At 38.4% G+C, this 27,906-nt stretch overlaps 6 protein-coding genes across 7 annotated transcripts in view; 4 read left to right on the top strand and 2 right to left on the bottom strand.

Annotated features, from left to right (window-relative positions):
• The window catches only part of LOC132984137 (sialic acid-binding Ig-like lectin 14), a 5,122-nt gene extending 505 nt beyond the window's left edge, over window positions 1–4,617 (bottom strand). Inside the window, exons 1-4 of the mRNA XM_061050822.1 lie at window positions 4,558–4,617; window positions 617–4,455; window positions 153–533; window positions 1–40 (exon numbers count right to left, since the gene is read on the bottom strand). The exon at window positions 1–40 is cut by the window's left edge and continues 505 nt beyond it. Coding sequence (XP_060906805.1) covers window positions 1–40; window positions 153–533; window positions 617–656 — 461 coding nt within the window. The 5' untranslated portion in view covers window positions 657–4,455; window positions 4,558–4,617. The remainder of the gene's footprint in view (window positions 41–152; window positions 534–616; window positions 4,456–4,557) is intronic.
• Window positions 4,618–4,689: 72 nt separating this feature from the next.
• On the bottom strand, window positions 4,690–7,607 carry LOC132984136 (uncharacterized). Of its 2 annotated transcripts, XM_061050820.1 has the most exons (8): window positions 7,517–7,607; window positions 7,318–7,378; window positions 6,861–7,232; window positions 6,562–6,600; window positions 6,349–6,460; window positions 5,538–5,612; window positions 5,197–5,272; window positions 4,690–5,085 (listed from the first exon to the last, which is right to left on the bottom strand). In XM_061050820.1, the coding sequence occupies exons 2-8, from the start codon at window positions 7,376–7,378 to the stop codon at window positions 5,011–5,013; spliced, it is 810 nt and encodes a 269-aa protein (XP_060906803.1). In that variant the 5' UTR covers window positions 7,517–7,607; the 3' UTR covers window positions 4,690–5,010. The 2 variants fall into 2 exon arrangements, with proteins under 2 accessions (XP_060906803.1, XP_060906804.1); XM_061050821.1 differs by lacking the exon at window positions 6,562–6,600 and having other exon boundaries at window positions 4,691–5,085.
• Window positions 7,608–9,234: 1,627 nt separating this feature from the next.
• On the top strand, window positions 9,235–15,718 carry si:dkey-238d18.4 (TBC1 domain family member 15). Its single transcript, XM_061050819.1, has 10 exons — window positions 9,235–9,772; window positions 11,164–11,349; window positions 11,464–11,582; window positions 12,330–12,433; window positions 13,361–13,428; window positions 13,564–13,710; window positions 14,284–14,374; window positions 14,490–14,638; window positions 14,732–14,873; window positions 14,981–15,718. The coding sequence occupies exons 1-10, from the start codon at window positions 9,562–9,564 to the stop codon at window positions 15,147–15,149; spliced, it is 1,386 nt and encodes a 461-aa protein (XP_060906802.1). The 5' UTR covers window positions 9,235–9,561; the 3' UTR covers window positions 15,150–15,718.
• A 732-nt stretch (window positions 15,719–16,450) lies between these two features.
• Window positions 16,451–21,701, top strand: hsc70 (heat shock cognate 70). The gene is made up of 9 exons (XM_061050818.1): window positions 16,451–16,610; window positions 18,038–18,242; window positions 18,388–18,593; window positions 19,017–19,169; window positions 19,273–19,828; window positions 19,957–20,159; window positions 20,295–20,493; window positions 20,671–20,903; window positions 21,050–21,701. Exons 2-9 carry the CDS (start codon window positions 18,038–18,040, stop codon window positions 21,242–21,244), a joined length of 1,950 nt encoding a protein of 649 aa, XP_060906801.1. The 5' UTR covers window positions 16,451–16,610; the 3' UTR covers window positions 21,245–21,701.
• A 535-nt stretch (window positions 21,702–22,236) lies between these two features.
• On the top strand, window positions 22,237–24,865 carry LOC132984133 (chymotrypsin-like protease CTRL-1). The gene is made up of 7 exons (XM_061050817.1): window positions 22,237–22,378; window positions 22,577–22,680; window positions 22,802–22,881; window positions 22,971–23,052; window positions 23,155–23,335; window positions 23,477–23,607; window positions 24,521–24,865. The coding sequence occupies exons 1-7, from the start codon at window positions 22,333–22,335 to the stop codon at window positions 24,680–24,682; spliced, it is 786 nt and encodes a 261-aa protein (XP_060906800.1). The 5' UTR covers window positions 22,237–22,332; the 3' UTR covers window positions 24,683–24,865.
• Window positions 24,866–25,010: 145 nt separating this feature from the next.
• Window positions 25,011–27,239, top strand: LOC132984132 (chemerin-like receptor 1). The gene is made up of 2 exons (XM_061050816.1): window positions 25,011–25,369; window positions 25,810–27,239. Exons 1-2 carry the CDS (start codon window positions 25,360–25,362, stop codon window positions 26,880–26,882), a joined length of 1,083 nt encoding a protein of 360 aa, XP_060906799.1. The 5' UTR covers window positions 25,011–25,359; the 3' UTR covers window positions 26,883–27,239.
• Window positions 27,240–27,906: the final 667 nt, after the last annotated feature.

Below are 27,906 nucleotides of genomic sequence, written 5' to 3'. Positions count from 1 at the left end.
TCTCTCACCTGCACAGACAGAGATGGTACTGGAGGATTCGCTGCAGAGAAGAAATATCATACCACTATTACCTATTTACGTTTTTTGAAAAGTGGATTCAATATCATGTTAAAAAACAGTAAGGATATGTGCATTAAATAAACAACACTCACACATAACGTCAATGGTCACATGATTGTTTGTGTAGGAGTAGCTTCTTCCGTACTGTGGCAATTCAATCCTGAAGTAGAAAGGGCCAGTGTCAGTCCTCCTGACACCGTCCAGCATCATGGTGCATTCATGTGTTTGCAAATTTCCCAAAAACAGAGTCCGTTTTCTGTACTTAGTAGGCAGTTTCCACTTTGGGAGATTGGTTGAGATGATAGTTCCTTTTTTTTTCCAGAATCCAATCCACCTGTTCAGGTTCTCCTTTGAGGCTCGCTTGGGGTAAGTGTAGGAGCAAGGAATAACCACACAGGAGCCCTGCAGGGCGGAGATCTTTGGTGGTACAATGGCCGCCCATTGTCCATGAGAGGACTCGAAATGAAGGATCACTAAAAACGACGGAAGAAAATCAAAGAAATACTAGGTGATGCTGAGGTACTTTACTGGACAATATTTTTTATTGAGGACTCACCAAGTAAAGACAGAAAGGAAAGCCCCAACTTCAGCTCCATCTCTGATGAGAAAGAAGAATTCTACGACTTAAATCAGCATAAAGACAATGAAAACGTTTGAGTCTGTCTTTGTATTCATTTGCTTGTATGTAAAGAACCCACTCACCTTTGAATCCTTTTTCACTCCCAGAGCTCCTCAGATTTGATCATTGTCTTTGGGTTTCATATTTATAGTCTGGATTTGCCCTTCAAAATTGAAGGTGTAACCAAATATTACCTAAAACGTTTAACTCATTGTGTGAGTTGGCATTTATACGGTTACAACAGTAGCCCAGGAGAAAGATATTGTTGCAATATGTGATTGCTTTCTCATGGTTTAACCTTTGTTGTAGCTTTGATTTTGTTTTTCTATAACCAAATGAATGAGAGAAAAAATAATTTGCAGCGAGTAGTACAGAGTACAGAAGCAACACAGAAGCAACACTTTCTGTACTCGAGATAAAAAGAAAACACGAGATAAGTAAAAACTTTGAGAAACAAAGGAGTGTTGTGTGGAAGAAATCATCACATGATATCAATGCAGACATTTTTAAAAGCCCTCAAGCCTTCCAATGAAGGCCAAGCCAGAGAAAACAAGCAGTTTAAAGAGTACCACAAACCCACATTCTATTGAACGTTTCTGTGATTACAACAGTTTCTTACAAGGATGTTGCGACCTAGAAATATTTGTATGCAATTCAATTTGACAGAAGAAAGCACATTACACTATAAGTTAGAAAGTAGTGAATATAATATTGTTTCACATTTGTTTAATTTGTGAATTAAAAAAACATACAGGTACTGTAATGTCATGTTAGTTTACACAGAAATTAAAAAGTTGTTATTAACTCTTTTAATTTTAGGTTTCGATATATGACGTCATCGGCCTGTGTGCAGAGGTGACATAGATAGTCGGGGTCGTGGTCAAGAGATGAATGAGCATGTATGCCGTTTTTGTTGTGAGGACCCGATGCTTCTTAAGAGAGATAATCATAAAAAAATACAGCATCGGGAAGAATAAAGTTGCCGAACGGAAGACAGAGTCCTTGTCTTTTCATGGGTGCAGCAAGGACATAGATTAAATGTTACAGTTTTGCTGTTCAGGCATACACAGCATGCATTTTAGGTCATTTGATGTTCAGTCAAATGAGATCATCATATCACAAAAAATATATTGCTTAATCAGTTTTCTGTTAAAACTGTTTTATTCTTCACTAGTTAGTGTTGGTAGCAACACTTACAAATCTGTTTGTCGTTAATAAGGGACATTTGCTTCTTACTTAGTATAGTTTCAAAGAATCATTCTGGTAAAGGAAGACTCATTTACTGTGAAAGATCTATGCCAACATTTCAGCATGGGACTCTAGAAACAGTTGCTTGAGACAAAAGTGTCTCAGCTATGGTGATAGGCCAGTGTCAAGTACACAGGACACTAAAACAAACCAAGGTCAAGTGTTCCGCCTCCATTGTTTGGTGTTTTTATATTCTTATAAACTCTATAAAGAAAAACTAAATACTTCTCCTAAAGGACAGCTTTTTGTTGGTGTAACTAAAAATTATTTTAAAACTGAGAGAGAAAAAACTTTCCAATTGTTAGATCCATCAGAACATGTGCATGATCAATAAAATATTCTCATTTGATGATTTAGCAGCACATTCAGATATAAACACATGCCACTCCCATGTTCTAGTACTTAAGTTTCAGTAAAAGTGTGACTATATCATCGAAAGCACAAACAGTTTTCAACCGCCCCAAAAGAGACAGAAAACAAAAACAGCTTCACTTACTTCCTCTCTCCTTTTTTTAAAGCAGGCTTTAACACAGCCAACTAATATTGCTGAGTTTAGTGCACCGGTAGCGGAGAGCATGCAATAAAAGAAGAGTAGATACTGTCGATCTTTGAGGACAGACAAAAACAAACACATTTAACCCTTTATTATTTTGTACTTTACAGTTACTTTGTTAAGTTGTTTGTTTACAAGAGAGACATTATATCAGAAAAACAGAAGTCTGAGGAGAGATGAAACAGGAAGTAAAATCTACATATATATTGAGAAAGACGAGGAAAAATAGAGTGTTATTACTTGACCTGATATTTATCAAGTCATGGTACACAGAATAACAGAAGTCCAGTAAAGGGATGTTACAAAAAACTTACAAAACTGATGTGCTAAATGTTTCACATCATTTCCTTCCACACTTGGTGGTGAAACACAGCACGTACAATGACAGGTGCATAGTATAAAAAACAATTAGAAGATATATTCTTCAAGGCAAATCTTAAATGAACAAGTTGTGTTATATTTCAATAGGTTTGACATTAATATGTTGCCCACCAGCTCAATAGTGACACATTTAAGTTGAGTTATGTGGACACAGATACATGTAAGCATGACTGCCAGCCTGGTTTGGAAAACCTGGAAAAAGCAAAATAAAGTAACGAAAAGATGATGGTTATGTCAAAAAAACGTTTTTAAGGTGAACTTTAATTGCAGGTCTGTATGAACTCTTGAAGCACATTTCACTTCTGCAATATTTTCTATGCTACTCTGTCTGATAGTTTAATGTTAATCTAATATCCATTGATACTATTGGGGAGCAAAAACAACAGATTTTAAAGCATGAAGTATTGCTTTTTTAAGTCTATGTACGAGGGGACGGCTGTGGGTCAGTGGTTGAGTCAGTCACCTCTCAACTAAGGGGTCAGGGGTTTGATCTCCAGCTCCTGCACATGTATGTGTCCTTGGGTAAAATAAATGTTTTTTTTAATCATGTGTACCTTCATCTCTGTACACTTTAAACCATCCAACACCTTGAGTCAGAAGTTGGTCCACCCTAAGGACAAAACTCCCAGGCATAAACAAAGCAATGTTGTCTATACTATCCAGTGCAACTAGGAATGCAGGGATTTATCAGAGAGACAAGACACAAACACATGACACAGCATAGGAGAGCCAGCTCTTCAGGACAGAATTCTGCTTTCCACTTACATCTGAAGGACAAAGGGACCCTCCTTTGAAGATGACAAAGTGCACACCTTGGCTAGGGAGCAGAAAAACACTCGAAAACACTCAACATTTCATTTAGCAGAAGCTTTTATCCAAAGAGACGTACATCAGAGATTAATTACAACATAAGCAAGGATCTAGAAAGGAAGAAACAACGTCAGCAAGTGCAAACAAACAGCTTTAACTTTGATTGGATACAGGTGCAGCTAGGCAGTGCACATAGCTAGTAGTTAAGGTCTGTGGGGCCACCCCAACATGCAGTATTGAGTCGCATGAATGATTCTGAAATCAGGACAAACTTTAGCCCGATTGCACGCCATTTGTCATACAGTAGGGAGGGGAGCAACAGTCAAGCAAGCCTGATCAGCTGCCCCCGACTGGTAAGATGAATTTCTGGCATGTTTAAATTGTACCTGCACGCAGTCACACAGTTAGGATAGAGGCACGAGGTGATACCCCAACTTCAAGGCTTTTTTTTTCCTGATTACACCTGCACCAAACTGTCAGGCAGCATCTGAAAGCACCATGGCGACAGCTGGCATGCATATGTGATGTGTCTTCCCACTCCTATCACAAAATATATGAAAGAGAGAAACATTAGCAGGAAATAGCTGCAAATCTCCAGCTGACAGGGAGTATTTGTTATGATTTAGCTTGTTAGTTAGCTTGTGTTTGCTGGTGATGCTAAGTGTGAGTCAGAGAGTTGGAGCATTTCTGATGGTGTGTGCATGTGAGCCATGCAGACAACTGAAATACAATCTAATTTCAACCCTGTCCTGATTACACATTGTGAGCTTTCAGGATATTGGATCTTACAGTGATCTTAAAAATTATGAGCTTTGGTCGTAAGTTGTTCACACTTCAGTCGTGCAGTGTGAGCTGACATTTCACATGAACTTTTACTAAATCGTACAGTGCACGCTGAATTGAACAGTGAGAATTTGAATTCAACATATATATATATATATATATATATATATATATATATATATATATATATATATATATATTTTTTTTTTTTTTTTTTTTTTTTTTTAATTGCTTATATTAAGAATCTACAACTGGACTATTTGGGCCCCAAAGCAGCTGGGTCCCAGAAAGCTTCCCCTCCCTCCCCCCTTATGTGCAGCCCTGCTAGTGAGCAAAATACTATCATAACAACTGGCTTTTAATCTATAACAACACTTAGATGAAATGTTATATACTCCATACTTAACAAACTATTAATTACAATATCTTGTTCAATTTTAATGACACATAATCCTGTTTTCATGCATCAAAGACATGACACATAGTCACACATACGCGTGAACACGATTAAGTTAAAGTCGTTATGTTATTTCACTCCTGACATACAGCTCTTCTTCTATTGTGAATAATCTACATTTCCATATACGTTGTGAGTGTGATCCACACTTTGATCCACACGATCCAGTGGGTCCTGCAACGAAAGACATTGTTTTTTCTATAAGTGGGCATCTTTTCATTTATTTGCATGATGAGATATACAACATGGAAACCTAATAAAAAGCAAACCCTCTGTAAACTGTACCTTCATGTTGACGTAGACAGGCTCCTCAATGTCTTTCAGTTCAGGCAGCTCATCAATTTTTTTGCAAGATATTTCACTGCAAATACAAAACAGAATATGTTTTGAATCTTATATACACAGAAGAGATTAACAGAAAAGTGTCATTATGTCTGTGATTGAAGATTCACATGCATGGAACATCTGTTTTTATCATTATCAACACCTTCAGTTTTTCTGTGTCTTGTACCAAACTGAAACTCACAATCGAAAACTACAATGAGCTTCTTGAACATACATATATACAAAATACAAAAATATATATTTATTCTCATTTAATTTAAACATTGTAGAGCAAAACAAACCTTTTGGCGTCATTTGATAATGCTCTGCTAAAATTTTCATAATATCCTGATTCCTCCCGAGTAAAGGCCTGTGTCCTGAAGAAATAAAAGGTTGATTGCTATGAAGTGGTAATGAAATGTAAAACAAGTTTAAAACAAGGCTCATTATTAAGTATGTTGATTTCTACCTCACATTTATTTATAATAACTGTATGGATAGAAGACTCATTGTCTTATTGATTTTTAGATCTGACAACAGGTTTACAAACTTTATGTGATGTCACAAATTCAGGATTGAATATAGCCTAAATGTTTTAAACTGAGACTTAAGGGGAGCACACATTAAAGGTGCACTATGGAGCTTTGGGAGTGAAATTTGAAAGTTGGAGAAGTGAAACAATTCTATTCTATATTTTAAGTAAATACACAAACTTTATTCAAAGGAAAAAAATGGTTCCTTTCCTGGAACACTGTTTAGAGCTTAAAAGCTACCAGGAGAGTTGCAGTTTAACTGTTGCAGACCCACCACCATAACTTCCCACGTAGCATTTTATTTTCAAACAGTGATCCAGGGACCAAATTTTCCTCTGAGGAAAGTTTGTGTATAGAGTTATGAACTTATGCCACAGAATCTGTACCCTTCTCCAACTGTCACATTTCTCTACCAAACCTCCACAGTGCACCTTTAACTGTCTCCCATTAGCAGATGAATTTAAAACAGATTTTTAATATGAAATACTTTAGGGTTTGTGTATGAGACCCAAGGGTCCAAAACTGAACGTATAGCTTTGCTGCTCACATGCATTTTTAGGAAAGCTTTAAGTTGAGTTACCTTTTGTGTTTTATGAAACAGAAAACTCCAACGATAATAATGAGGATCACAAGTGCAGCAACGGGCACACAGATGGTCGTATACATTTGTAGTGAATTATTCTCTGCAGGAGCTGCGAATGAGTCAATGAAATAAAGGAACTTCATTACCATTTGTAATATAAAATATGAGCCTGAAACTGCCTGAAAAACAAACTGTGAACAATAAACATACTTGGTGTTGTATCGGCTTCTGATGACGTGTTATTCCTATCTGAAAAACAAATACATCTGTGACAGTTTTCTTTAGATGCATTTCACCTTGTGGTACTTTGGTTGATCTAAATACATTTGTATTTTGGAGGATAAAATACATCCTGCTAGAAAAGTTAGGCACAGAAACAAATCATATAAATGTGAATGGGATTAAAACTTAAATATATTCTACTGTAAGAGAGAATGGCATTATTTTACATTTTTTCAAGCACACAATTACAAACTCCAAATAATGAAATGTTTCACTGAATGACTTACCAACCACACGAATAGCGACTTTGTTATTGTAGAAACTGTATTGCTCAGACGGTGTGATAATTCTCACATAAAGTTCTGAATCATTTTCCGTGACATTTTTGATCTCCAGGGAGCAGTCTCCACTGCCTTCATTTTTGAGCTCTGTCCTTCCTCTGTATTTCTCCAGCACATATGTATCATTCTTGTGATAAATAAATGCATATTTGTCATTGTCTTTGGTATTAAAGCTGCTCATCTGAAACTTCTTCCAGTAAACTTCAACCTTGCCATCGCATTGAGTAGATGGACATTTAAACGTACAATCTATGGTCACACTTGAGCCTCTTCCTACTTCAATGTGATCATTGACATTTACTGTCCAGTTTCCGATACCTGTGTCCAAAACAAAACAACATTTCATTTATTAAAATGTTCACTATGAGGCCAAACAAACACATTAAGTAAAATGATGACCCACCTTCTGCACAAGAGGTCAGGATCAATAAGAAAGTGAGTTCAATCAGGCCACTTAGCTTCATCTAAAAAAACAACAACAACAACAACTTAGTTTTATCAACATAATAATCGTTTGTAAATTGTCAGTAATCTATTATTGTACAACAGATTACTGGATGCTGCCTGTTTTCTGACATTTGCTGTGAAAAGTAAATACTCACTGTGAGAGAGATCTAGGTGAGCTTGTAGAGCTTCGTTGTACTTTGTTAATATGTCATAGATCTCAACAATGATGTGAAGTTTTTGGGTGTGTTTCCTGTTATCAGGGGCAGTACATTCAAAGAAATAAGGAAGTTAGGACAGAGAAGAGAACACTGACCACATTATGACCTTCTCATTTAGTTTGAGAGTACATTTCTCAGGCCTACATGCATCGAGAATGTTGAGGGAAAACACTGTGACTGACCCTTATGCTCTGTATCACATCAGCTGTACAAATACTGTACAAGGGTTATTTTACACCTCTCTCTAGCAACAATAGCTCAGAAGTGTGAACAGAGGAAGTCTTTTTTAGCGAGTTCTGGTGTCACATTAAAGTTGCAGAATATGAGTAAATTTCTGTTGTCTACTCCATGCCAACAAATAATGAAGAGCATGTTGAATATATTGGCATAGAGGCTGTGTTGAAGCAGCCCAGTGGATTGTCAATGTCTGACACTCTGGAGCGCCCTCCTCAGACAACATTGAGATCACCTCTGTAAAATTGAAGGGTTAGTGTGTCGTGACCTGAGAGTAACTGTCTCTTGTTCAACAAAAGGCTAAAAAAAATCCTCAAACTGTGCTTTTTTTGTGCTGCAACTTATTTCAACGATTAAGCCTTAATTTCTTTATTTTTACAGTGAACTCAGTTTGACAGGGAAGAGTGCATGATGTCTGCATGTTGTTGTTCATAGGACAAGGACATATGTTGGAACTTTTCTTCTAGGATGTTAAAGTTAAACTTTTAATTTTACGTCAAAATGGAAAATTCAAAAGTTTTAGAAAGATGTATTATAAGTTTTACCACTCACGACGTAGTTTAATAAGGCATGTTTTTTTAGGTAACGACTCATTAAATGGACCATCACATATCCTTGCTCCCTTTCAAAGGTATTCATGCATGCAGGAAATTACTAGTAATTATAACTACTAACTGAACAAGCACCACGTTGTAAAAAAAAGAGTAATCCCTAAAATAAAAGCTACTCTTAAATTGAAATTAGATATTTGTTCATTAATCATCTACCTCGGCAACCTTCATCCCCTTATTGTTTGTTTGCCAGCGTTTAGGCAAATGTAGAATCTTTTGTTCCCCTTGCGATGACAAAAAAAGGCTCTATGTTACACGGAAGAATTCAAAGGTGGTAAACTACATGAACAAAGTTTTCCAAATACAGACATATCTTATTATACAGCCCAGTTCTGTTCATAGTAGAAAGTATTAGAGAAGTATTATGACATTAGAGTCCAAAGAAATTTCATAATTTAATGAAAATAATAAAGAAGACTAAAAAACAAGTAGGCCTGCCTCAAACTAATTATCCTTGTTCTTATGGATCTGTTATTGAGACAAATATTATGTTAAGGTTGGAAATTGGAGAAATTAATTATCCAATTGTAAGGTAAGGCTTCTCTGGTTAAAATAAAAGTTTGAAAAGCTAGATTTCTACAATGGATCATTTTAAGAGTTAAGGGTGGTTACCTCCAACTACAGAAAGTATCAGCTTGAAATTGCACATGGGTGCTTACCTATTAATGAGTGTGTGTGTGTGTGTGTGTGTGTGTGTGTGTGTGTGTGTGTGTGTGTGTGTGTGTGTGTGTGTGTGTGTGTGCTGTAAAATTGAACCACTAGGTGGAGCGAGACATGCTCCCAAATCCAATAGTGGTGAACTTTAGCACTGAAATCCAGACTCCACCTGGAATGTGGGCCAAACTCGGATCTGAGGGTGCAGTCATATGACTCCCAGACGGCTGAATGAGAGTCAACACGGCTGGAGTTGGTTCACTGAAACGTATTCAACATAGTTTTTCATCTTGGACGATTTGTTGTAAGTAATCGCTCGTGGCTGGTTTGAACTCCAGTCCGCACAGGGAGATGGGAAGCGACGCGTTGTTTTGGCAGCTGTAGTCTGCAGGAGGATGACAGCTTGTTGTTGTTGTCTGTTGAGGATTTGTGGATGCAGCTCTTCTTCACCTGTGGAGGTGATCGCGTACTCTGCAGGTTCAAATGGAAGAACTTAGGAATTGGCGTCCACTGCAGACAGCAGGAGAAGGGACGAGCTCCACAGATCGTCAGCAGTCACATGGCGGCTTCCAGAGACAAGTAGCAGTGGTCAATTCCCCTGCTCTGTCCGCCGCACGACTCACCTTACCTGGAGTCATGGACGCCGAGGGGAGGGTGGACGAGTCAAGACTAAGGATGCATATCTTCAAAAACGGTATCTATCTATCTATCTATCCATCTATCTATCTATCTATCTATCTATCTATCTATCTATCTATCTATCTATCTATCTATCTATCTCTGTCTACAAATGATCTATGCCAGCTTTGCACATCAGCAAGTTCAAGTTTTTTCCCCTAAATACAAAGAACAGTGGAGTATTTAGATAGCTTGACTTTACATGAGCATCATTGTAAAATTACAACTTGCATTTGTACTTGTTTGTGGCACACTTTTAATGTAATGCAGTAGAAACTGTAGAAACAGTTCCTGAGGTAGAAACAGGCAATCCAGAAATCTTAAATAATCTTATAATGCCCATTCAGAAATATGATCCAGTGAATTCATGTTTGAAAGATTAGTATTTCAGCATGGTATGACAAAGAAGTCCTATGTTGTTGTTTTAACACTGAACACTGTTTTGATGAGGCCCTATACTGTAACTGAACTTTATTTTTTTCCACATTTGTTAGAAAATGTGTTTTTCATTTAATCTTTTAAGAAATTTATCCTAGTGGATAAAAGGGATTTAACTTGACTGAAAATGAACATGTGCCTCAGGTTTCTAGAAACGGCATGCCCATAGATGCAATACTTTACTTTCTGGTCAATAATTCAACACATATAATATGTTGTGATGCATCAAAGCCATCAATGAATAGAGACCATTCCTACAAGCTAAACAGAAAGTCCAGTGATGCTCTGCTGCAGGACATGAGCAACAGTCAAAACAAGAACGTTTCATTGGGCAGCACAACGCCTTGAGCAAAGAACTCCAGCGTGACTTCTGAGATAAAACAACAGATACTATTTGAGAGTTGGTAAGATTCCTAAGAAGCTGAATACAATCACATGAGATTCATTAGTCAGAAGAGAAAAAGATATTCCATTTCGTGTGCTAAGAAATGAGAATTATCTGACTGTATGCTTCAGAAGTATGTCCTAAAACACAGTCCTCAAAAGATTGTTTATCATGGCCTGGTACTGTAGGCTTTTCTTTATATAGCTGACAATTCTTAAGGTTTCAGCAGTGAACATCTACACACAGGGCCTCTCGGGGGTAAAATGTCTCACTAAATTTGATCTTTGACCTGGAAACCAATCGTTAAAGACCCTACAGTACTGCGGAAATACTTACATAAGACATCCCAAATCCTCATCTCAAATTCCAGGAGATACAGAGTAAAGGTGACCAATTTTTACATAAGATGTCCAGTTTCTCAGCTGCAAAGCTAATTTTTCTTGCATGTGTTCTATTCTATAACGGTTGGGTTTTTTTTGGTCCTGCAGTGATGGGTTTGACTGAATGATAACCTCTTGTCTTGAAACACTGGTAAGTCAGATAATTGACTTCTCAATGATCGAAAGGCCTTTAATCTTTTATAGGTGGCGTGTCTCCATCTGAACGTGGCCTTGTGTGGCGTTTCCTGTTTGGGATGTACCCGTGCAGCTCGACAGCCTTAGAGCGCTCACTTCTGCAGGAGCAGCTGGTTGTACGTTACAGTGTCATGAAAAGAAAGTGGCAGCAGCTCCTTCCTGCAGCTGTGCACATTCACCTCAACGGCACTGATGGTAAACTCCAACAACACATGCACAAACTTTTCTCTCTCCTTTTCTTATTGCAATTTGTTATTTTATCGATAACAAAATATCAATGACCATACCATGACCTTTTATACATTCAAGCTGAGTTAGTGGCAGCAGTCCGTTACTTTGACCAGAGGCAGGCACGGGCCCAACAACAGACCCAGGACCAGTCTGGGGAGGTCTGGGAAAGACTGGCTTTCTTGGAACTTCAAGCACAGGTTAGATAAGTTTTGTCTATTAAAGAGAAAGGATTTACTGATTAATGTATGAGCTGTGCAGTATGTTTAGGAAAATTACAACAGGATCTACTTTTGTTAAACAAACTTTTATTTACACATGACATCATTTTACCTGTTTGCACTAGCTGAAGTGTTCAGCACCTCTGTCAGGCGGCCATGTGTACCTAGGAAAACCTGTTTAAATTGTACATTCTAGTGAGACTTGACAAGCAGCTTTAACAGAATCATGCTACTAGATTCAAGATTCAAGTTTTTTATTTGTCACATGCTCATACAGATGTGCAGTGAAATGTAAAGACTGTTCCACAAGGCCATGCAATAAACACTCAAAAAATTACTAATACACATATATACAGTAATGTAGAAATATAAAGTACAATTAAAAAAGAAATATTTAAATATACAAAAATGTAGAAAATGTAAACAGTGTAAAGTGTCAGTGTGTAAAGTGTAAAGTGTCCTGGGTGTCAAAGTGCAATGTGCAGATTGGAATGTGTGGTGTGTGTGCATCATGTAGTCACAGTTCTGTTGTTTTTGTTGTTTTTTTGTACTTAAACTACTCAGGCTAGTTTACATCTTAAACAGTGCTCGTGCAAATTCTGTGAAGGAGAAGGATAGAATTCAAATGGATTTACAAATTTAGGGACTCTTCATATCCAGTTAAAAGTTAAACCCAAACAATATTGGTCAAATATCTTTGTCTTTACATTTTATTCTCCTCACCAGATACTGTTTGAGCGAGCCACATTTGACCAGGAGGAGCTGCGGGAAGCAATACGAATCATTGACAAGGATGTGCCGAGAACTAACAGAGACCTGAGCTATTACCAGTGAGTGACTGGGAGCCATTGTTATGGGTTTATTTTGCCACACTTAGGATATGAGTCAACATATGTGTGTCAACAGACGGAGTGTGGAATTTGATCGGTGATCCATGAAATTAAGTTGGTTCGAGTAAACATCCATACATTTAGTCGTCTTCCCCTCAGTTGACCCAGAAATTGTAACAAAACAAGAGCTTGGATTGGATTATTTTACAAAACATCAGAATTCACTCTAGAGCTACATCAACCTTTTAATATTCACAAGAAACAACTTCAATCGGCATATGATTGATTGGTGGTTAGCGTCAATTTCAAGATAGTGTCTTTTTAAAAATAATTTACCATGATCTGTTTAAAGATTATCAGATAGCTGTGAACATAAGGAAATTATTTTATTCAAAGATTAAATCTAGGTAGCTGGATTGCTCATTTCGGACAACCTGATTTAGAGTATTGGCTTTAAATTTACCTTTAAACTGGACCAGACTAAACTTGATTTGGACCTACCAAGATATTTTTCTCTTGCTGCTCTGGGCTTCAACCTGTTTGAATGCTACTTATTAATAAAGCTGTGATGGTACAATATGGAAATAAATCATGTCTATTAAAAAGCAAACAAAGATGAGCTAAAAATGAACATTTTGGTTGGAAACTATGAAATGTCTGCACATATCTGTTCCTTAAAACAATATATTAATCAACTGAAAGTAGATTACTGAGTCAAAGCCATTCCACTAAAATTACATTACTAATTTAGTGTTTTTAATGAATTCAAATATATAGAATATCTAAATTCATTGTAACCTGCTCTTCGACAAACTGATCATATATGTTCTATAACTGACCAGGCAAATTATCACTTATGGGGTTGCCAACTTGAAAGAGCACATCAAATAAGCTTTTGGACTGACTCTGATCACTTTGTGTTTGCAGGGGCGAAGGTTCAGCCAATCTGCTGGTGTTAAGAGATATCCTCATCACATATGCTGCTTTTCACCCAGGTACTGTGAACAACCAACAATAAGCCCTTTGTATTCTTATTGACACTGACTTGATCAGAAAAGCATCAGAGGCTGTGTGTGATGGGAGACACTAAATGTTTGTGTGTGCATTACTTATCTTGATTGTTGACCCAGAGGTCAGTTACGCTCAAGGCATGAACGACCTGTGCAGCCGATTCCTTGAGGTTCTTGACTCGGAGGTGGACACTTTCTGGAGTTTTTCCTGCTACATGGAGAAATTCTCCAAGGACTTCAGGGCTGATGGTCTTCACAGAAAAATAGGTACGATTAGCAAACAGAGATGTTACTTGATGTATATGTTTCATAAAGAGGATAACAAATATATATGATGTGACATCACTAATAAGATTGCCAACTATGATGAGAACATCAAATAAGCTTTTGCAGTGTTGAACTCACCCTGCTCACTGATCTGTTAGCAGCGACCAAGTTTCTGCCAATCTTAAATGTAACTGTAAAAGAGTTAAGAGACATCTAGTGGTAAAACAAGGGTATTGAATTCCTTTTGCAAGCAATCTGGTAGATGCAATCAACTGTAACATTACACATTCAAATGTTGAGAGTATATTTAATTGTTGTGTATTGATCTGATAAGATTACTAAGAAATGTAAGGTATGTTTTTTTGAATTTCCAATGTGATGAAGTTTGATGCTGGGTAATGAATGAAGACAAAACAAATAAAATAGAAATAATATCACTTAACACAAACAAAACAAACCAAAAACTTCTACATAAAAAAAGAGAATCCCAAACTCATTGGGGATCAAATGCTAGGTGTCATATTTCACAAGTATATTTTCTTTTTATAGAAAATTGTACTTTCTATCTTTCAGAGTTGGAGGCAGCGCTGCTGAAAGAACTGGATCCTCAGCTATATGCTCATTTAGTCACAGACAGTATGGAGAGCTTCACCTTCTGCCACAGGTAAATCTGCACAAATCCTCTACATTTATCCTCTAGACTTCTTTTAGGTCTGTATGTGTTTTAGTCCACATGTAGATTTCATTTGTGTGTATGCATGTGTTGTTCCTCATTTAAGGTGGCTGCTGCTGGGTTTCCAGAGGGAGTTTGAACACAGCGACGCTTTACGTTTGTTTGAGATCCTGAGTTGTGACCACCTCGAGCTCATCTCCCAACAAGTAGACCGAGCCCGTTATCAGGAGAGACTGGCACGAAAATACAGCACAGGTAAAAACAAGAATAAAAAGGCAGAATATGTAGAGATACTATATGTTTATGTTTATGATTTGTTAAATACTGTTTGGCTTGTGGTTTATGCAGAGGAGAATTCAGAGTCAAATCTTCAGGCCATCAACACTGACTTCACCTTTGAGCTCTTCATCTGTGCGGCCATCCTGTTGGAGAACAGAGACGCTCTGCTCAAGTGTCGAGATGATGTACAACTTATCCAGTTTACTAGCAGGTGTGTCTGTATGCTGAGAAAAGATCATCTCAGTACTAATCAGTTGATCCTGTATGTATCATTCTGTGTGAATGTCTTGGTTCAGCCTTTTGACTTCTTTTTGACAGCCTTCAGGGAACACTGGACCTGAACAGCACGCTGAAGAAAGCAGAGCATCATCTGTACAACTACTGCAAGCGCTGTGCTTGGGACTATATGAACGGGCACTGCAGAACACACAAGAGCAAAGAAGAGGACTTTCTTTGTCAGCTGCGGAGTTTACTTGTTTTAAAGTGATGGTTACTATTTGAATATCTGACATCAAAGACTGCTATGATACTGTAATTTCTAGCGGGACATAAAATCCCTATTTTTTAATTTGATGGAACATATTTTTTGTCTTAGTTTTTATTGCTGAGGGAAACACACTACTGTAGTGATTGCTGCTGACCTTAAGTTTGATCAGTAACTGCTGGTCATTTCAAATGTACAGTATTTATTATGTGAAAGCCTACAAACACCAACTGTGACAATTTTTGGTTTTGAGTAGGTCAGAGTCAGCACTTTTAAGGACTTGTTTTCCAAGTTATGAAATATTCAACTTCTTAAAAAACCCACCACTGAATACTGATCTGGTGTCGCAACAGGTGGTGTCTGAAACGAAACACAGTTATATGTAATGCCAGATGGCCTATGTGTCAGAGAGGCCTATGTAACAAGAATAGATATGTCCAGTTCTTGGGCTCTGGCAGAGGGACCATGCACGAAGGGGAATGATGACTGCACAACTGTGTCTTGAAAAGAGAATGAAATTTCACAATAGTTGTCATGAAAACGATACCTCAATAAAACCACTGATGATTGTTTACTATGTGGTGTATTTTATATCTAGATTTGGTTTTTGCGTGTTCCTCAAATGATGTATGAGATCAAGATTAGTCAGGTTATTGGCAAACCGTTGCAAGCAGGTAATCGGATCAACTGGAAAAACATAAAACACTGAATTTGAAATGTAAGATTGCAGAAGAAAAAAGTTCATTTTGAAAAAAGACACCTCAAAAATACACAAAAGTTTACAACATGGTCCATTTGAAGTTGTTCTGTACCCTCAGAAGTTAAATACAGAGCATATTCTCTAAAGCCATTAGTGTGGGCAGATTAACTGCTCTATGTCCTGAGCTGAATACATTATGTACATGCCCATGTATTGCAAAAGTCAGTTAATAGAGTAGATTTTTCTATTACGGCTTTAACACTGCAAATGGCTTTTCTTTTTAGTTTAACATTTTTTTGGACTAAGTTTACGCTGCTTGCTGATGTGATTATGATTCCTGGAATTTAGAGTATTACAGAGATGTTTTTAAAATGTTTAAATACATTTGAATAAATCTAACCTGTATCACTGTGCGTTGTTCACTGTCCCAGCCATGTGAACAACATGATCCACATACATGATCTGGAGAATCTTTTGTTTCATTCATCTTTTGCTCCACTAGCATATGGCTACTGAGGAAACTAAAGCACACTTTCAATGAAGTCCATTCCATGTTTAGACACATGGGCCTAGAACTTTCCTTGATGGAGTCACCTGACACCCTGTTGGCTCTCCCTGCAGGGCTCTATATACTCTCAGGAGTAGAGTCACTCGCCCTCTTAGTCCGCCTGCCAGGAGAGGGTGAGGAGCGTTGTGTGCAAGGCGAAGGCTTGCACAACTTTAACTCAGTAAACTCTCAAGTCTTGAACATCTGACGGCTCAAGGTAACCCCTTCCATAAGTAGCATTGCACTCAGCCTGGCTTCATAGAATGTCTTGATTGCTGCTTTTAAAACCTACTACCAAATGTGAAAAGTATTTCCATATAAGGGAAGCTTGCATGGTTACTGTTGAAAATGGCATGACAAGCAGAAGAGTAGACTGACCCCACAGACAAACACCGTTCAGTGAATGTCTTGCAAATAAAACAATACAAGCAAATTCTTTCCACATTACAACAGTGTCAGGTCGATGGTCTTGCCTCTTAAAGAACAACTTAATAGCATTAACTATTCAGTATGGCTTTGGTGGATTCTGATATTTAAAAAAATCCTCTATGAACCCTGTCGTGCTGTTATTATCAAGTTCAAAGATGTTTTTTTCCAAACTTAACATGCTTGCAGGAAAGCTTCTATGGGTGTAGGACAGGCAGTGAAGCAACAGAGCTATGTCAACATGTTCTGCTCAGTGTTACACAACTTGATAAAAACTGAGAAGTAAATCTTCTGCAGTTGAAGCAGTGCTGGGTTGAAATAAACAAAGTTTGCACTTCCTCTGTAGCCATATAGAAGAAGATCATTTTAGTCTTTAACTTTTAGTCAAAGCAGTGATCTACTCTATGATTTAATGGAACAAGTTACCGTTTTTTCCTCTGACTCTAAAGAAGTTTTATTAACTGCACCACTGTGCTTGTTTTGTCTGCTGCTCACAGTCCAATGCAATAAGAGGCTTTTGCTCAGTTCACTTCTCACATTAGCTCGTTACGACACCTGATACTTTATTTTCTCTGCAGGTTTTTGGTGAATAAGCCTCTTTTAATTTGAAACAGGCAATGCTTGCCCACTTAGCATTGTTTAATGATCACTTAGTTTATAGCCACCTTCCATTCATTGCTATGTAGATACGTTGAATCTTATTATAGTAACTGTAGGCTATTTGAAACCAGCTGTCGGAAAATAGACCCTCCAATCACTACTCCTGGATCAGTACATCATATTTCATCAGCCTGACTGACACACTGTTGAATCATGTTTCCATGGGAGGGAGAGAGAGGCAATGTGCAGAGGAATGAAAGGAGAGTGTGATATAGTACAGTATTTTGGTCTTTAGTCACTACATCACAAATGGCAACTGCACAAATGGCAGCCACATATTGCCATGGCCCGTGCTTCTGGACCTGGGTAGTCAACAGGTAAAGGCAAACCTTTGTAGAAACACCTGCAGAAGGTGTGTGTGGGACAAAATAGTATGCAGGTGCATGCACATTGTTGAAATGATAATAAGAAACTTTTAAAAAGTATGAGTACAAACATGGCCAACCATGACTATCAGACAGAATATAAATCCTTTATCAAGTGTGAGAAGGCAGTATACCAGGATTACTTTCCAAAATCAAAAGGAATTTTTCTCATCTGCTCCTTCTTTCGTCTTAGATGTCTAAAGGACCAGCAGTAGGCATTGATCTGGGTACCACATATTCCTGTGTGGGCATCTTCCAGCATGGCAAAGTTGAGATCATTGCCAATGACCAAGGAAACAGGACCACACCCAGCTATGTAGCCTTCACAGACACTGAGAGACTGATTGGAGATGCTGCCAAGAACCAGGTTGCCATGAACCCTGCTAACACCGTATTTGGTAAGGACCACAACACCTAACAGACAACAGGCTTAAAATCAGTCATCCTATGTTATTATTCTCTCACATTTCATTTGCAGGAAAGGAAACAAATGTAAACATATTGTTCGCATTGCCCTTACATTTATCCTTAAATCCTTTTCAGATGCTAAGCGTCTCATTGGTCGAAAGTTTGACGACACTGTAGTGCAGTCAGACATGAAGTACTGGCCCTTCACTGTTGTGAATGACTCGACTAAACCCAAGGTGGAGGTCGAATACAAGGGTGAGAGGAAGACCTTCTATCCTGAAGAGATTTCCTCCATGGTCCTCACCAAGATGAAGGAGATCTCTGAGGCTTATCTTGGCAAGGTAGACGACAAATATTGTACAACACTTCAATTTGCTTTCAAGCAGAAAACATGGCTACAAATAGTACATCAGGGAGCTAGTCTTAACACCTGCTACATTTCTCAAACCCTTATCTTAAATCTAGCACCTTGGAGTTGTAGCAAGCTGTAGCAAGCTGTAGCAAGCACCTTGTGGCCTCAAACTAATTTTTTCTTGACAGTGATCTGACAGATTGTGCTTTGTGGCTGCACGCTGTACACCAGGGAACTAGTCTTAACGCCTGCAACACTTCTCAAAACCATATCTTAAATCTAACACCTCAGAGTTGTTGCAAGCACTGTGCTGTGTGACCTCGAACTACTAAACAGTGCTCAGACAGAAATTAAAAGCAGAACTGTTTTAAAACATTTTTTGTTATGACTCTATGTCTGATTTCCTTTACAGCCTGTGACCAATGCAGTTATCACGGTTCCTGCTTACTTCAATGACTCCCAGCGTCAAGCCACAAAAGATGCTGGAACCATTGCTGGGCTTAATGTGCTGCGCATCATCAATGAGCCCACGGCTGCAGCCATTGCCTATGGCCTGGACAAAAAGGTTACTGTCTAATAAAATCAAAATCAACCATATGAATGAACCATATGTATACAAAAAAAACAGCTTTTAACTTCCTGTAAGTAATTAACACCATTTATTTCAGGTTGGTGGTGAACGTAATGTCCTGATCTTTGACCTTGGAGGTGGTACTTTTGATGTGTCAATTCTGACCATTGAAGATGGCATCTTTGAGGTTAAGTCCACAGCTGGGGACACTCACTTGGGTGGGGAAGACTTTGACAACCGCATGGTTAACCATTTCATTGCTGAGTTCAAGCGCAAGTTCAAAAAAGAAATCAACAACAACAAGCGAGCTGTGCGTCGTCTGCGCACAGCCTGTGAACGTGCCAAGCGCACCCTCTCAAGCAGCACACAGGCCAGCATTGAGATTGATTCACTCTATGAGGGCGCAGATTTCTACACTTCCATCACCAGGGCTCGTTTTGAAGAGCTCAATGCAGACCTGTTTCGTGGAACACTTGAGCCTGTTGAGAAAGCCCTGAGAGATGCCAAGATAGATAAGTCCCAGATTCATGACGTTGTCCTGGTGGGTGGCTCCACACGTATCCCCAAGATTCAAAAGTTGTTGCAAGACTTCTTCAATGGCCGTGAACTCAACAAGAGCATCAACCCTGATGAGGCTGTAGCCTATGGTGCAGGTGGGTTTTTCTACTTCAAGTTTATGTCATATTATTGTTTGGAGTATAAAATCACTTCTTTCAAATGGTTCGTATTTGTGCTGCCTTGTTGTCATGGTATTGGTTTCAACAAATGAATCTCTTCACAGCTGTGCAAGCAGCCATCTTGGCTGGTGATAAGTCTGAGAATGTACAGGACCTGCTCCTGTTGGATGTCACGCCCCTCTCCCTGGGAATTGAAACTGCTGGGGGAGTAATGACTGTCCTTATCAAAAGGAACACCACTATCCCAACCAAGCAAACCCAGACCTTTACCACCTATTCAGACAACCAGCCTGGTGTGCTCATTCAGGTACAGAAACCCCTAAAGTAAAGTTTTAGACAAACAGTAGTCCACTTACTATATTGCCAATGTATCAAAATAAGTCCAGAATGAATTTAATATTGTATCAGAAAATTATAAGCATTATTGCATTGCTATTTTCAGGTTTATGAAGGTGAGAGAGCCATGACCAAGGACAATAATATCCTGGGCAAGTTTGAGCTGACCGGTATCCCACCCGCTCCAAGAGGGGTTCCTCAGATAGAGGTGACCTTTGACATTGATGCCAATGGTATTCTTAATGTGTCTGCAGCAGACAAAAGCACCGGAAAGGAGAACAAGATCACTATCACCAATGACAAAGGTATATTACTGTATTAAATACTAATCAAATAACAAGCTTTCAAAGGCCATTCAGAGAACCTTTCAACCCCTGTCAGGTGGATTTCACCTTTTGTTTGTCTTGTTTTTATGAGAGCTTGCTTAAATCGTTAAATAATTTTCACAAGGCAAACTGAGCTTTGTCTTTTATCCCCTCTAGGACGATTGAGCAAAGAGGACATTGAGCAAATGGTGCAAGAAGCAGAGCAGTTCAGGGCTGAGGATGATGCCCAGAGAGAAAAGGTCACAGCCAAGAACTCCCTTGAGTCTCTGGCCTTCAACATGAAGAGCACTGTGGAAGACGAAAAGCTCCAAGACAAGATAAGCCCAGAGGACAAGAAGACCATCGTGGACAAGTGCAACGATGTCATTTCCTGGCTGGACAGAAACCAGGTAAATATCTATCGCCAAAGGTGCCTGTTAGACTCATGTTCTGAAATCAGAGTGGTAGCCTTCTGAACATATACAGTGTTTATAATGTGATTCAATTTTCCTTCCTTTCCTATCAAAAAAACTGCTCTGTTTCTTGTGTTACACAGACAGCAGAGAAGGAAGAGTATGATCACCAGCAGAAGGAACTAGAAAAAGTTTGCAACCCCATCATCTCCAAGCTATACCAAGGTGGTATGCCAGGAGGGATGCCTGGAGGAATGCCGGGAGGAATGCCTGGTGGCTTCCCTGGTGGAGCTGGAGGTGGCTCCTCCTCCGGTCCCACTATTGAAGAAGTTGACTAAAGCTTTCTTCAACAGCATCTTTAGCTCAGACCCCAACATTCACATACCGTCTTTAATAACTTAACCAGAATACATATCCAAGTTACATAAATACACATGTTTATTTAGATTTTAATTCTAGCTATATTGTTTCTGTCAAAATGTGGTGTCTGCAACCTTGGGTAAAACCACAATAGCAAAATTATTTTTAAAGTATATAGAGAATAAAGAAAAAAGTGCCAATGACAAAAAATGTATTTTAAAAGCAGACTCCCATAACTTTAAGATTTCAATATTTAACAAATGTGAGAAACAAATGTATATTCTGTCTAATAAGACTCAATCAAAGCGTTCTTGTTGTCTGTTTAATGTCTTATTATCTATCTTCCCAGGGATTATTTGCATAAACGATAAAAGGTAATCTTGCTTAATCTGTGTCAAAACATTAAATCAATAAAGCTCACCGATGAGATTCTGATTCTCAAATTGTACGTGTCATTTTTTTGTGTGATGGTTATTGTTTGATGCTGCAACAGCAGCTGCAGCTATTGAAACTTGTAGATAAAACTAGTTCCTGTTTGCGCACCTCAACGGTTTAGAGCAATATCATTTCCCCTGCAGTCACAGAAAAAAAGGGTCTTGTAGTACAAACATGCTAGAAAAGGATAGCTAGCTTGACATATTCAATATGGTGCAAATCCTCAACATTTGGTCAAAACTTATGGAGGGTTAAAACATTGAAAGTAAATGATCCTTTTTTTAATGATAACAAGGGGTAGTACTGTTACTTTTTAGAAATGGAATAAATGCCAACAGCCCTGACCCTTGTGCAAAAGAACACGTAGCACGCTAAATGGATGAATTTTCCAGGTATGTACAGTAAGTCAGTAAGTGCTTATCAACAGATGGTCTGCTCCCAGACGTATCAAAGCACATTGATTCACGTGTGTGTGTGTGTGTGTGTGTGTGTGTGTGTGTGTGTGCTTGTGTGTGTGTGAACATTGGGAGCACCTGCAATATGGAGTGCTGTACTCAGGGTTGCGTGTGTGACACATATAAACCAACTCGTTTGAGCCCTCAGGGAAGACTATCATTGTTGAGACCTGACCATGTTCTTGCTTGTCAGTTGTTTTGCTCTTGTGGCCTCCACATTGGGTGAGTGACTTGTGGTTGACCTGAATATGATGCATTTATCAGTTGTAAATCTATCAGTGGTTACATTTTTTGATATCCTTCTGAATGTTTTGATAAATAAGAAACAAAAAATAAATAAATATATATACAGGAACCTTCCTTAGTGAATAGCCATACTTTAGGTCAAGCAGATTTTCTTATTGCATGATTTGGATGCAGGCTGTGGAGTACCTGCTATCAAGCCCCAAGTAAACGGATACAACAAGATTGTCAATGGGCATAATGCTGTATCTGGGTCCTGGCCCTGGCAGGTGTCACTTCAGGTAGGTTGAGTACTCTCCACGCCCATAGTAACTTTGATACAATTTGAATGATATTGTGTAATTAAGATTTAAAAATAACTTACTAGGAAGGGTCTCTTAATATTCAAATTCTCACTTGTAGGATGGTCGTGGATTTCACTTCTGTGGAGGATCCCTGATCAGCCAGTACTGGGTTGTCACCGCTGCTCATTGCCGTGTGTCGTAAGTCATTTTTAAACTGTCCCACACCAACCCATGAATAATCTAAACATTTCTATCAAATTATTTCTGTCTGTTTTTATTCACACCAGTCCAAGAAGCCATCGTGTTATCCTTGGAGAGCACGACCGTCAGTACAATAGTGAGCAAATTCAGGTCAAGTCAATTAGCAGGGTAAGTAAGAAAAACATTACAGTTTCCTGTTTTCCATTAAACTGTTTGTATGCCATTGAAATTCAATTATTGATTTACAAATACAATCACCTCTCTGTCCAGGCCATCACTCACCCCTACTACAACAGCCAGAACTTCAACAATGACATCACCCTCCTGAAGCTATCCTCCCCAGCACAGATGACATCCCGTATCTCTCCTGTGTGCCTGGCCTCCTCCAGCACCAGCATTCCATCTGGAACCACATGTGTGACCAGTGGATGGGGCAAAACCGGCCAAACCTGTAAGTGAGAGGGTTTTACAGACAGTTTTATATCTATGAAGGGAGATTATAAACGAAGGATTAAATATCCACCATACCTCAGCAAGAATGACGATGAACGTTTATGTTGCTATCTCCATCTCCAATTTTCTTAAATTCCAGCAAGCCCTCGCTACCTCCAGCAGACTGCCCTGCCTCTGCTCAGCCCTGATCAGTGCAAGCAGTACTGGGGTTATAACAGAATCACTGATGCCATGATCTGCGCTGGTGCTTCTGGAGTGTCTTCTTGTCAGGTAAAGTGTTTCTGATGCTGAATCGTAAGGCGTTTGAAAAAAGTGCCCACCTGTTGCGAGTCAGTATTTCATGATTGTTCATGAGGCACTAATAATTATGATGTTTACAAACCTCAGTTACAGTTGTTGGAGTATATTTCATAAATGTAGGTAATCTTTTAAGCTTTGGAAAATGATTCACAAATACTTTACAGGATACTTGAATTAAGGTTTGTTGATAACAACTGATGGATGAATAAACTGTTAGAAATAAGTGTTTATAAACAATTTGTAAATAAATACTTTTATTCTTAAATATTTAACACTTATCCTAACTGACAGCTAATTATTTCTTATTCCGAGTATCTCAACAGGTAATGTCTACTGGCCGAGCCATTAAGAATTTAAAAAAAAACAAAAAAACTACTGACTCAAAACATAACTGACTAAAGCTCTGTAGATAAAGCTAAAAGCTCGTACTCAAAAATGAACTGCTGCATATCTGGTTTCCTGTTTTTGAGTTTTATGAAACTAACCAGCACTCTAACCAACATCCTTTGTGTAACCTGATTGCATAGCTTTGTGAGCTGCAGTAGCTCCGTCTGTAGGGACTTGGGTTGAGAACCAGAGGGTCTCTCTGGATCATGTCCCAGTGTAGACCAAGTCTTGAACTTGGTCCGGGAGCTGGGGGGTCGCCAGTTCACTTCCGGAGCACTGCAGAGGTGCCCTTGAGTAAGGGACAGACCCCCACATAACCAGCTGAAAAGCCCTCACTCGGGCATGTGTGTGTATTTCAGTCTACGTGTGTGTAGCATGTTTAACAACAGAGCGTAAAATTTCCCCTTGCAGGTATAATAAAGTATAAATTATTGAAATCAGTATTCAATTAAAATCAATTTCTGTCAACTATAATGTCATATTTTACTAATTTCAGGGTGACTCTGGTGGCCCTCTGGTCTGTGAGAACAGTGGAGTGTGGTCCCTTGTGGGTATTGTGTCTTGGGGAACCTCTAACTGCAACGTGCGCACCCCTGCTGTGTATGCCCGTGTGTCCTACCTGCGCAGATGGATCGACCAGACTGTTGCTTCAAACTAACATGCAGACACACTGATCCTGATTCCGACTTTGATCATTGAGTGATGCATGCATAGTCAACGTCAGCGAACACCAAGACGTTACCATTTCTGTTGACTCTGTACAGCAGCAAAAGCTCTCTGTACTTTGTTTGGTGCGTTTGTGAGAAATCATGCATAAAATATAAACTCTTAAAACCTCAAATGTTGGTTGTCACATGTTACACTATTTTCAGACGAGACTGTGTGTGGTGTGTATGTGCAGGAGAAGAAAGTGTGATTACAATGAGTGGGATGATGAGTGTATTTTTGAAAAAAAAAAAAAGCATTTCATTCTGTGTAGAATTAGAGGAAACGTTTAGGTAACAGAGGCTTTTAGAAATATATTAATAAAGTCAGATTTAAAACACAAGACTAGCAAACACACTGCAATAAATACTGCACTAGTGAAACTGTTTTTTTCTGATGACTGTATGAGTAATTTTGATGCAGCTCAAGATATTTGAAGATTACTCAGGACAGTGTGATTGCGTTTTTTTCTATTGTGATTTTTGTTCACTCCCTGTGAATGTCTGAAAATAAAAAGCAGTAGCAGAAGTAGTGTCTCACTGGTAACTAATAGGAGGAGTAACCGAGTGACACAATGAGTGAAGGCAGGACCAGATAGAGACAGATGAACTAAGACATCACATCGGAAACATGGGGACCGGTAAGACACCTAAAATACATTCTCCATCCCTTTTATATTAAATGTAATGTAAGGTGTTCTACTTTCTTTTCAAGCTAATCTGAAAATAGGCATGCAAAGATATTTATTTCAGGCATGTTTTACACATCAGAATAGAAATAGAAAGAAGTGGCTGCAAAGGTATGCTTGCACTTCACTATAGAGTATTTTGGAACTACTTTAACTGCTGGTAATCTGAGAGGCAGTGTTGCATTGACCTAGGAGAGAACATAGATTGTAAATAATAAACAGTCTATGAGACAGACAGAGGCATTGTGTATTACAAAAGATACATCTAAGAATTGAAATACAAAAGGTTATAATTACCATTATTTCACATGTTAAAAATGTGAAAATAATGTTTCCTCTGTGTATAATGAAGATGGTATTAGTAACTAATCTCTAACATTTTTTTTTATTAGCTTCCAATTCTACTGGTGGTCAACCATCCATGGGTGAAATTCTCAAAATTTTGAATATAGCCTCCCTTGTCATCTACAGTATCGTATTCATCCTGGGGGTTTTGGGCAATAGCCTGGTCATCTATGTGACTGGCTTCAGGATGAAGAGAACAGTCAACTCCGTTTGGTTTCTCAACTTGGCCCTTGCTGACTTCCTCTTTCTGGCCTTCCTGGTTGTCTCTATCATCTCTGTTTCTAAGAATAATGAATGGCAATTTGGGTTGTTCATGTGCAAGCTCAACAACTTTGTTAGTGTTGTCAACATGTTTGCCAGCATCTTTCTTCTGACAGCCATAAGTCTGGATCGTTGCTTGTCAATCTGGGTGGTGGTGTGGGCACAAAACAAACGCACAGTCTGCAAGGCTCAGGTCACATGTGTTGTCATCTGGGTGACAGCTGTGGTCTGCAGTATACCTTATGCCACTTTTCGTGATCTTCGGGAGTCGATGGGGAAGACATTCTGCAGTTACACAGAATCTTTCACAAAGGAGAAACATTATATACTCATGATTTTCCGCTTTGTTATGGGCTTTCTCATCCCATTTCTTGTAATATTTGTCTCCTATGTGGCCATTGGTGTTAGGGCAGGGCGTCTACAGAGGACAAGGAGAAAGAAATCCCGCAAAATCATTTTCTCCATCATTCTTGCATTCTTCATCTGCTGGTTGCCACTCCATGTTATGCAGTTTTTGCAGTCCAGTAATACCCAAGGTCACAAGATTATTGTAAAAATTGGAGGACAACTGTCAGTGTGTCTGGCTTATCTCAACAGCTGCCTGAACCCCATTCTCTATGTGTTCATGTGTGAGGAATTCAAGAAGAAGCTCAATCGCTCCATATGCTTTGTCCTAGAGAGTGCCCTGGCAGAGGACCATTTGTCATTCATGTCCTCTCGCTCACTGTCATCACAACTTTCTCGGATTAGCCGGAAGTCTGATGCTGCTGCACCTTTGGAGGAGAAAGCTGTAGCCACTAGCTTGAAATACACAGAGTGCACCGTGTTCAGCATTGAAGACAGAGAGTCTGAGCACTGATAATAACTGCCATACCTGACAGGAAATGTAACACGAATGAAAATGATGTGCTTAACTGGTTTGTAAATGTGTTCATATTATAATAAATATTTGATTGAAGGGTTTAGTTTTTTAAGTTCGATTGTATTTTATTTTTATTGATGACTGAACATTCCCTTGTAACAATTTGCTTTTTTTATTGCTTGTTTTAACCTGTTATTCTAAAAAAATGTATTGTGTGTAGTTTAATCACTCCTGATATGTTGTGTGATTAGAAATAATTCATAAAACAAACTGTTTGCTGATTATCAACAAATGTTTTGCATTTAACATTTAACCTAAAATGTAATTAATTAAAGGACAAGTTAAATAATTGAATCTGATCTGAATTTTCTTTCTTTCTGACATCAATGATTGATTGTTGTTCTATGCTAATGTCTCATTTTTTGAGAAAAACTTCAAGTTGGGTTAAACAAATATTCACTTTTTTGTAACATTTCTAAAGCTGCATACAGAAAGTGCCACCTTGACTACTTGAATAAGCATCTTAATAGTGAAGGGCTCAGGTTGCATTAGAATAAGTGCAATCTGTCGTGTTTTCACAAATGTCCATTAGAGGATAATGCTGCTTGTTACCCAAATATGATTTTGCATTCTAAGCATCTAAAAAGCTTTTGATCCATTGAAAACTATTCACTGCCCAAGTCTGTCTTATGTCAGCAAAACTGATCTGCCAGTAACTAATGCATACACACAAGGATGAGCCATAGCCACACAGTAATGACTTGAAAATATAAACCTTAGGATAGACATAGATGCATTCTTACCCAGTTCATCATTTGTATAGTTTGACAAATGAGTTATCCATTTAATGATTATTTGATTCTTGATTTAATACAATCTAAATATTATATAACTATAAATATAATGCCTGTTTGAACCATTGCTAACTGTTTTTCTTTAGTTTACTTTATTTTAGTAAGAGCAACCACTTTCTAGTCAACAATTACATTTTTAACTTGACTTTAAATTTTAAGTGTAATTC

Source organism: Labrus mixtus, chromosome 11 (assembly GCF_963584025.1).
Source record: "Labrus mixtus chromosome 11, fLabMix1.1, whole genome shotgun sequence".
Lineage (NCBI taxonomy): Eukaryota > Metazoa > Chordata > Actinopteri > Labriformes > Labridae > Labrus > Labrus mixtus.
The sequence above is the reverse complement of the archived record's forward strand: the minus strand, read 5'-3'. Positions and strand labels throughout refer to the sequence as shown.